This window comes from Choloepus didactylus, chromosome 11 (assembly GCF_015220235.1).
Source record: "Choloepus didactylus isolate mChoDid1 chromosome 11, mChoDid1.pri, whole genome shotgun sequence".
Taxonomy (NCBI): domain Eukaryota; kingdom Metazoa; phylum Chordata; class Mammalia; order Pilosa; family Megalonychidae; genus Choloepus; species Choloepus didactylus.
In genome coordinates, this window is record NC_051317.1 from 59,031,192 (window position 1) to 59,041,202 (window position 10,011).

General features: G+C 38.5%; 2 protein-coding genes across 2 annotated transcripts; one reads left to right on the plus strand and one right to left on the minus strand.

Moving 5' to 3' along the window:
- The first annotated feature begins 2,342 nt into the window (after positions 1 to 2,342).
- LOC119506397 (chromobox protein homolog 3) lies at positions 2,343 to 6,238 on the plus strand. The gene is made up of 2 exons (XM_037799432.1): positions 2,343 to 2,924; positions 4,989 to 6,238. Exons 1-2 carry the CDS (start codon positions 2,437 to 2,439, stop codon positions 5,050 to 5,052), a joined length of 552 nt encoding a protein of 183 aa, XP_037655360.1. The 5' UTR covers positions 2,343 to 2,436; the 3' UTR covers positions 5,053 to 6,238.
- On the minus strand, positions 2,969 to 4,982 carry LOC119506095 (trifunctional enzyme subunit beta, mitochondrial-like). The gene has a single exon (XM_037798975.1). It carries the CDS (start codon positions 4,939 to 4,941, stop codon positions 3,514 to 3,516), a length of 1,428 nt encoding a protein of 475 aa, XP_037654903.1. The 5' UTR covers positions 4,942 to 4,982; the 3' UTR covers positions 2,969 to 3,513.
- Positions 6,239 to 10,011: the final 3,773 nt, after the last annotated feature.

A 10,011-nucleotide genomic window follows, 5' to 3' on the forward strand; every position in this document is an offset into this window, starting at 1 on the left:
AAAACAGGGTAAACAGGAACAAAACAGTTCCTGAAACCTGCAGGACAAACTCCATTAGATTTCAAAGTCTGAGAGTCATTAACAGAACGAGGTTGCATCCTTGGGGCTTGAGAGAGCAGGAGTCTAACCCATCCTAAGGGCCTTTGCGGCAGCCCTTTCTTCTCCAAACGCTTGGGTGAGTGTTCCAACATATCCACACACTGGGGAGACCACCTTCTCAGCCCCACCCTTCTCAAACATCGGGGCAGCTCCCAGATTCCCTTCCATCTCTGGGGCACATGCTCAACCCCTTCCGAACAGTGTGGTGGCAGCCAGGCTCTCCCCAATTCCCTGGGAATGTGCTCCACCCTCTTTGGGGCTTGGAGTGGCAGAACATTTCCTGAGCATCGAGGCAGAAGGCCCGCCCTCGACCTCCAGGGCAAACTCACCCTCTCCATGTGTGTGGGCTGCTCCGCTCTCCCAGCCCGAGACCTCTTGACTCCAGACCTCAACCTCCATGGCTCTGTCTTTGAAGAAATTTTTCCTTCAGTTTGTTCCTTGTCTGTCTCCTCCAGTCTAGACCAGCAATGGCTCTGTCTATAAAGATCTTGCAAAAATTCTGTTGGCTTCACATGAAGCACACAGGGGTCAAAGCCGTCAGACAACAGGACTTTCCACAAATCGTTTCTGCTTAACTCCTTTTCAAATCTTGGCTTGTACTGAAATGGCAGCTGGGTTCCATGTTTGATTACATTCTCAATAATACATTCAAACCAGCACACAAGTCAAATCCCATACAAAGTTATTATAAGAAAAAAGAGCGTAGGAGCAGAATAAACCCCTATACACACAAAAGCACAACAGAAAGACATGTCCAAGAAACAAATGAGAATTATAATTTAATACCTCAAAATGAGCAAAAATACTTCAAGAAAACGACACAAAATATGATTTATATAAACTGAAATTAGGAAAACTTAGAAATTGAGGAAAGAATTAAAATTAAATAATTTTGGAAAAGAAGACTAAACTAGAGAGATCATTAACACAATAAATAATGCCTTTAAAAATGAAAAGATAAAAGGGGGAAAATGTTCGAAGATCAATAAGAAATAAGGAGAGAAGAGCCCAAGCAAAACTGACAAATACAGAAAATATATACAAAAAAGAATCAACATACATACAGGAGTCCCCAAGAAGAAATCCCAAACAAGGGAACAAAAGAAATACTAAAAACTATAATTTTCCTGAAACTAAAAAAAAAAAAAAAAAATTGACACTACATTTAAAAAACATAGCACATACTTGGGGATACGGACTCAGAAAAACCAAAAAGTAAACATACTCTAGTAACATTATTTGAGTTAAAAAAAAAAATTCTGTGGGTATCTAGATAAAAAGACATTTAAGAAAAACACTACTTAAAAGCAGCAGTACCTCGCGGTGCCCTGACTGGCCCTTCCCCCACCTCTCACCAGCCTTGGCACAGAATCACCCCATGCCCCTAGTGTGATCACTGGTCCCAGTTCCAGTGGAAGCAGATCAACCCTTGGGCACATACTGGGGGCATGCGTGTCTGGCTCAATCTGTTTGTCTGGTCCAATCTGTTCGGTGCTGGCCCAGAGGACTTGCCATCCCAGAACCTGCCCTGCATGTAGAAGACGGCTCACCAAGCTCTCCTACAGAATGCTGTGGGAGAGCAGTCAAGTTGTGCTGCCTGGGGCAAGGTATTGCTGGCTATAGGCTCAGAGTCCAAGACCATAAGGAACGTATCCTAGGAAAAGGGTACGTTCAGAGCCATGTAAATGGGGGAATTCCCAGGGACACATGCGCATGCCCAAGACGAGATGCATCCACAGAAAGGAATAGGGCAGCCACTACACTTTGGCATAGAACTAGCCTCCAAAGTCATTGCCCTGAAAGAGGGAACTTGCACAGGTCAATCTGCAAATACTGGAAAAGGTGTTATCTTTGTCGTTGCTGTTGTTGTTAGCTCCCAGCATTCAAGGAAAGCTCTGTCAAATGTCAGCAGGATGCAAGCTTAAGGAACAGACACCTCATAGTCTAAAATTCCAGCAATAACATTAAAATATCAAAATGTCCAGGTTTCAATAAAAGATTAAAAACATACAAAGAAACAGGCAGAGATGGCCAATGCAAAGGATAAGATTAAGGCATTAGAAACCATCAGTGAGAAGGACCAGACTGGAACATACCAAAGATTTTTTTTTTTAATGGTCTTAAATATGCTTAAAGAGCTAAAGGAAACATGGAAAAAGAACTAAAGGAAATCAGGAAAAAGAAAGATGAACACAAAGAGAATATCAACAGAGAGCTGGAAATTATTAAAAGAAACCGGCTGGAGCTGGAGGCGCCCAGGGCCGGAGACGCTGCAGACCCGGGACTCGGAGCAGCTCGGAGGCGGTGAATAATAGCTCTTCAAGTCTGCAATAAAAAATGGCCTCCAATAAAACTACATTGCAAAAAATGGGAAAGAAGCAGAATGGAAAGAGTAAAAAAGTTGAAGAGGCAGAGCCTGAAGAATTTGTGGTGGAAAAAGTACTGGATCGACGTGTAGTGAATGGGAAGGTGGAGTATTTCCTGAAGTGGAAGGGATTTACAGATGCTGACAATACTTGGGAGCCTGAAGAAAATTTAGATTGCCCAGAGTTAATTGAAGCATTCCTTAATTCTCAAAAAGCTGGTAAAGAGAAAGATGGTACCAAAAGAAAATCTTTATCTGACAGTGAGTCTGATGACAGCAAATCAAAGAAGAAAAGAGATGCTGCGGACAAACCAAGAGGCTTTGCTAGAGGTCTTGATCCTGAACGCATAATTGGTGCCACGGACAGCAGTGGAGAATTAATGTTTCTCATGAAATGGAAAGATTCAGATGAGGCAGACTTGGTGCTGGCAAAAGAGGCAAACATGAAGTGTCCTCAAATTGTAATTGCTTTTTTTTTTTTTTTTTTTTTTTTTTTTTTTCTCTTATACTTCTCCACTTTATTGAAGTTGACTGAGATGACATTTATATAGCTATACATTTACTGTTAGTTTTCAGTGTGGTTTAGATTCTGAATTATCTTTCTATTTTAAGTTAATTTAGGCACATTGGTTTGTATTTTATAGAAAACACTTATCTTTAGGACACAAATAGGACTAAGTATAATTTGCAAATGTTATAAAAGATGATTCCAAATCTTAGCCAACTTCTTTCCCAAACTGCAACTGCTCATTTAGTCATTAATGAAAATAGAGAAGAAAAAAAAAAAAGAAGAAGAAAGAGAAGAAGCTTGAGTGTATCAATGGGTAAGATTCTGGTGACTAAGAAATCCCTGTAAGAGCAGTAAGCCATGATTACTGCAAAGCTCAGAACACTGGCAAGGCTTAACTGGAAAATATTTAACAGAAGGCCACAAATTTTGCTTTCTTAAGAGAAGCTGGGAACTATAGATGTCATTTAGTAATGCATTGAAATGGCATTGCCTAGTGTGAGTGTTTCACAAAAATTTCAGGTCACCTCTTCTTGATTTATTATTTTGGATAAGCTTCCACTATCATAGCATGGCCCTGCCCTCCGGCCGCGCAGGCGGCCACCAGGCCATACTGGCCGCCTTCCTTCCGTAACCTGTTGGCAGCGGCCATGACCAGCCGGCAGCCAGTGGCTCCAAACGGGTGCCCCAGGGACAGCGATCCGCCCCAGGTGTTAAACTTCTCCATGGGAGGCAGGCCAACCTTGGTTTTTCTGCCCATGTAGTTTTGCGCAAACCAATCAGAATCCATGGCTTTAAAATTAGCCAAAATCTGACCGGAGAAAGCTTCGTGAAATTCAAAAGCATCAACATCATTCATTGTTAATCCTGCTCTCTCTAGAACTTTTGGAGTAGCATATGTTGGTCCAAGTAAAAGTTGATCTTTTGGATCCTGAGATACATATACAAAATCCCTCAGATAGGCCTTGGGCTTGTACCCCATGGCCAGAGCCTTTTCCTCGGCCATCATCAGCACGGCAGAGGCACCATCAGTCAGGAATGAAGAATTTGCAGCCGTCACCGTGCCATAGGGCTTGATGAATGCGGGCCTCAGCTTGGCCATCTGCTCCAGGGAGGAAGGACGAATGCCATTATCTTTGGTAACTGTATCTTTTCCTGGCACTTTGAAGGGCACCACGTCTGACAGGAGCCCTTCATCCTGTGCCTTCTTGGCCAGACTGTGGGAGCGCAGCGCGTACTCGTCCTGTTCCCGTCGGGGCACGGCAAAGGCAGCAGCCAGTCGGTCTGCGGAGTGGCCCATGGTCTCGCTGGTGGAGAACTCGGCCACGGCAGGGAGCTCGGGTGATAGAAAATTCAATCTGAATTGAGAGATTAAAGACAGGTGCTGACCCAGAGTCTTGGCCTTATTGAGATCGAGCATCATCTTCCTCATTTTCCTTGAATGACGAATAGGGACGTCAGACATTAACTCCACACCGCCGGCCACGACCGCGTCACACTGGCCGGAAGCAATTAAGCCAACACCTGTGGTCATGGCTTGGTTGGCAGAGATGCAGGCCATGGTGACGGTGTGGGCAGGAGTCTTGTCGGAGAAGCCGGCTCCGAGGGCAGCCTCTCTGGCCACATTGCTTGTTTTCACCTCCTGAATCACTGTACCAAAGACGATATAATCAATAGTTTCCTTTGGGACACTGGTCCGATGAAGCAATCCCCTAAGTGCTGCTCTAGCCAAATCATGGGGCATCAAGTCTTTATATAAAGTGCCTGACAGCAAAAATGGGGTGCGAACACCATCTACCACCACGACATTCCTTATGTTGGGCTTGGCCAAGGTCTTCTTCGATTTGGTCTGGGCAGCTGGGGCAGCCTGTAGCCGGGAGGAACAGCTCAGAGGTCTGATGGAAAATCTGAGGGCACATTTTGATGTAGTGGGAAGATTTTTAAAGGTATAAGTCAAGAAGGAAGTCATTCTGAACTCTTAACTCGCGTCCTGGTGAGACTCCGGCTCGGGGAAACTGTAATTGCTTTTTATGAAGAGAGACTAACTTGGCATTCTTGTCCAGAAGATGAAGCTCAATAATTGTTTTGCATTGCTTTTTATATATATTTATATATATATATAATCTGGATCTTGGTTTTTTGATTTATTAGTATGAAGAATATGTTCTAATGGAAATCAAGTTTGATATGTTTGTTTTGAAGTAGTATTATTGGAGTTGTTCGGTTTTTTGGGGGGTATTGGTTTTTGTTTTGTTTTTGTATCAGTATCACTGGTTACTTTGAACAAATAAAAGATTTCTGTAGTTGCTTCATCTGTCAGAAAAGACCATTTGATACCATGGTATATTTCCTTTGCATTAAAGAACAGCTTTTCTAAATGTGGGGAAAATTTTCCATAGTCATTACTGAATCAGAACTTGCATTTAAGCCCATATATGCCTAAGGAGACCATTCTGACCATTTTAGGTTTTTTTGTTTATTTTTTGTGTGAGTGTATATATAAATACATACATAATTTTTATTTTTTTATTATTTTTTACATTCATCAAAACCATTCAAAACAAAAATGGCACTTCACAACCATGGGTAAATCCGTGGTGCTTCTGGGATGCCATCATTCGGAGCAAGAAATCACTTCAAGTTAAACTGAAAATTTTCGTAAAGTCATAAACTTTCAAACCAAATAGATGATTCAGTAATTAATTGGACAATTTAAATAAAATAGAAAATAATTTAAATTACATAATTTAAAGCAGAGCAAAATCCATGTCTATATCTGTAGTCATATAAATGGAAAATACTTGCAAAACTGAAAGGAAAATCTACCACAACCAGCAATCTCCCCACCCAGATGAGAAAACAACGAATATGTTTTCATTAGCCAAGCAAGGCTTAGTTAAATGGTCGTTTAAAGATCCCTTCTATAAAGCCATCCCTTTATAGAACTTTGAATTGAAATCCCTGTGCTGTATTGACTAAAAAGATCATGATTCATGGAAAACTAACCAGATGGTTAAAGATGTTGCAGTTTAGGACATGTTGACATAAATAGGTAAACAAGACTTTTGTAATCTAAACTGTTGACCTGCATGTTTTTTGTTTACCCCAACATATGCCTTACATATAGGCTCAATCTTTTCAGTATTTGTGTTCAGCAGAAGCCAGGAAAACAATAACTTCATAGTAATCAGAATGTTATCCAACTGTATATTGTTTATGTTATTGTAAATACTGGTGAACGGTGGTCAATAAATAGTTTTATATTCGTTAAAAAAAAAAAAAAAAAAAAAAAAAAAGAAACCAAACACTGCTGAAGACCACAGTAACAGAAATTTAAAACTCCCTAGAGGGGTTCAGCAGCTGACTGGAGCTGGCAGAAGAAAGAATCAGAGAACTTGAAGACAAGACACTTGAAATCATTCAATATGAGAAGAAAAAAGAATGGAGAAAATTGAACAGAGCCTAAGGAACCTGTGGGACACCATCAAGCATACCAACATACACATTTTGGGAGTCCCAGACAGAGCACAATGAAAGGGGCAGAGAAAATATTCAGACAAATAATGGTTGAAAACTTCCCAAATTTACCGGAAGATATGAATATACAAATCCAAGATGCTCAACAAACTCCAAACAGGATAAATCCAAATAGACCCACACTGTGGTATATTATAATAAAACTGTCAAATGAAATAATTTTGAAAGCTGCAAGAGAGAGGTAACATGTCACGTACAAGGGAGCCTCAATAAGATTAAGTACCAGTTTCTCATCAGAAACCATGGAGTCAAGAAGACACTGGGGAAAAAAGTGCAGCAAAAAATTGCCCACAAAGAATCCCATATCCAGCAAAACTGTCTTTCAAAAATGAGGGAGAAATTAAGACATTCCCAGATAAACAAAAGCTGAGGAAATTTGTCACCATTAGAATGGCCCTATTAAGAGATGCTAATGAAGCTCTGCAGGTTGAAAGGACACTAGATAATATATTGAAGCGCATGAAGAAATAAAGATCTTTGGTAAGGGTAATAACAGGCATAAAATATAAATGTCAGTACTACTGTATTTTTAGCAGGAAGTAAAATGCCAGTACTATTTAGCAGGATATTTAGTAAGAAATAAAAATGCCAGTACTATTGTATTTTTAGTAAGAAGTAAAAACTCCACTTATTTCCTATAGGATCTAAAAGCAGATAAAGTATAATGAAAAATCAGTGGTTTGGGACTCAAAGTATAAATGCAATGTGTGACAAGAACTACATAAAGGTGGGGAGATGGAGGGGTATAGGAACATAGTTTGTGTACACTATTAAAGTTAAGTTGGTATTAAACAAATGAGATTGTTACAGATTTAGGATGTAAATTTAAGCCCCATCATAACTACAAAGAAAATACTGGAGAATATATAAGCATAGAGAGAAATCACAGCACAGGTTGCCAGGGGCAGGGGGAATGGGGAGTTAATGCATAATGGGGAGACTGGGGACATGGGAAGGTTTTAGTAATGTAAGGTGGTAAGGCTACAGCAATATTGTAGATGTGATTAACTCACTGAATAGTATGCTTAGGAGTGGCTGAGCTGGGAAAGATTATGTTGTGTATTTTTTCCCATAATAAAAAAAAAGAGAGCAAATAAAGAGACGATGACAAATGCAATAAATGATCCTGGATGAGATCTAGCAAGGGAGAAGAAAAGGCTGAAAGGGATATTGGGACATATGAAAAAAATGGAATATAGACTATAAGCTTTACATCAATGTTGAATTTCTGGAACTTGATAACCACACTTAAGATGGGTAAGTAAGTGAATATATCCTTGTTCTTAAAAAATTGTACATGACAGTATTAAGTGTTCAAGGGGCATGATGTTCAACCTATACTCAAGTGTTCAGAAAATGGAATGATAGAAAGAATGATATGGCAAATACGGCAAAATGTTAAAACTGGTCAATCTGGACATCTGGGATGGAGGGTTGGCTACAGGTATGTTGAAGTTCCCTGTATGGGGTTTGTAGTATTTTTGTTAATTGTCCTATAAGCTTGAAGTATTTCAAAATAAAAAGTTTTTTTTAAAAAAGACATTGAATGAAAAAGAAGCAAAACAGAACAAAGCGATTAGAGATGCATACTGGATCAAGACAATGATTACTCTCTTTGGAGACACGGAGAAGCTGTAATTTGGAAAGAGCCTTGGAACATCTTCTGGGTGGCTGACAAGATTCTATCACCTAACCTGGGTGGTGGGTACAAGCATATTTACCTTAAAATAATTCATTAACCTATATATTTGTTTATATGATTTACCATTTATATTTTAATCATAAAATTATTTAACAAAACAACTGCATACCTATATAGTCATCAAGCTATATATTTGTGACTTTGTGTTAATCACAAAACAATTTTTAAATAAAATGTATTTGTGTGTGTATATATATCCATAATCCATACATTTGTTATTTCTTCATTTGTTATATTTAATCATACAAATCTTGAATGAAAAATCTATTCTCCAAATCAGACCACCATGCACATCTCCCTGCTTTTATTTATTCATTTATTTTTGGCATATCTCTTTAAGTAGGGCAGTTAAGAGGTCTCCATGGACTCCACACTTGGGCATTGCATCTTACATTTTACTGAATATTAAATTTAAAAAAAAGAAGAAACTCACCAAATACCAAGTTCAAAGATTGCGAAAATCAATTCCATTACAGACACACAGGCTTAATATTCATAATATATGAAAAGTCCTGATAAATCAATACAAAATTAAAAAGAACTATTCACTAGAAAAATGGATCAAGAACACAGATTATTCATAGAAGAAATATAAATCACTAATAAAGATCACAAATAATTAAAATAATTTTATAATATTCTCCTATTAGTTTGGCAAAGACCAAAAGGATCAATGATATCCCTCTACAGTAATGGCTAGGATGGAAGGCAATCAGCACTCACACATTATTGGTAGAAGTGTACATTAATATGAATCTTTCAGAAACCTTTTTGATCATGTACATTTTCAAGGCATACTCTGAATACATTTCTATTAATTTCTCCTACAGAAATATCAAATATATGAAGATACATGTATAAAATGTACATTAAAATACTTTTCATAATAGTACCTAATGAAAAACATGAAAACAATCCAATGGTACATTTAAGTAAACTATACAATGAAGCTATTAAAAAGAAAGATGTGTACTTACTCTTAAACTTCACCACAGCATGTTACATGCAAAAATGAAATTACCCATCACTATACAGAATGTGATCCTTGTGCGCATATCAGACCACTGTTCTACTAAGGGTAAAAACCCATATAATTCTAACACTGGGCTGAAAAAGTGTGAGTAACAATTTAATTAAACTAAGTTACACCACTTTACTGATGTTATTAAAGAATATATGGCATTTGTATGATCACTTATAAGACCCAGGGATCTCATCTTTGTAAACAAGACACTGAGATGAATCGGAAACTACCTCATTCTGTCCATCATCTTGATTTGGATGAAAGTGAAATGGAACAATATTATCTAACAATATATGTTAACACAAAATGAAGAGGCCAGAGAATTGGAAATTAGACTTAGTGAAATAAATACTTTACATACATGAAGTTGTGACTGGTGGTTTCCGTGCTGCCAGAGTGAGAGTCACCATGCCTGGCAGCCATGAGCCCTTGTCATCTACAAGCTGGATGTCACTGGTCCTTTGTTGCTGCTGAACCAGACAAACCCCATTTCACTTTGCTTTTGGGTGATGGCTAAGTACAAGGGGTTGAAATGCTTTAAAGGATACTGCACCCACCTGTTCACAAATAATGGGAAGAATTGAATGGTGGACAATCTTGTCTCAGCAGGCCAGGATTTTCTTGGCCATTGGATATCTGACACTGTTTCTTTCTTCTGAGAAGTGGTCATCTTTTTCATTCCCAAAAGATAATTATGTAAGTTATACTAAGATATTAGAATAAATTAAGGATGTCTTTTAATTTTTTTATTTTATACCACCATGGAAATTTTTTGC

Coding starts and splice junctions, on each gene's coding strand:
- LOC119506397 (XM_037799432.1), top strand. CDS start 2,437: ATGGCCTCCAATAAAACTACATTGCAAAAAATGGGAAAGAAGCAGAAT. Junction 2,925..4,988: donor AACATGAAGTGTCCTCAAAT/TGTAATTGCTTT, acceptor GCTCGGGGAAAC/TGTAATTGCTTTTTATGAAG.
- LOC119506095 (XM_037798975.1), bottom strand. CDS start 4,941: ATGACTTCCTTCTTGACTTATACCTTTAAAAATCTTCCCACTACATCA.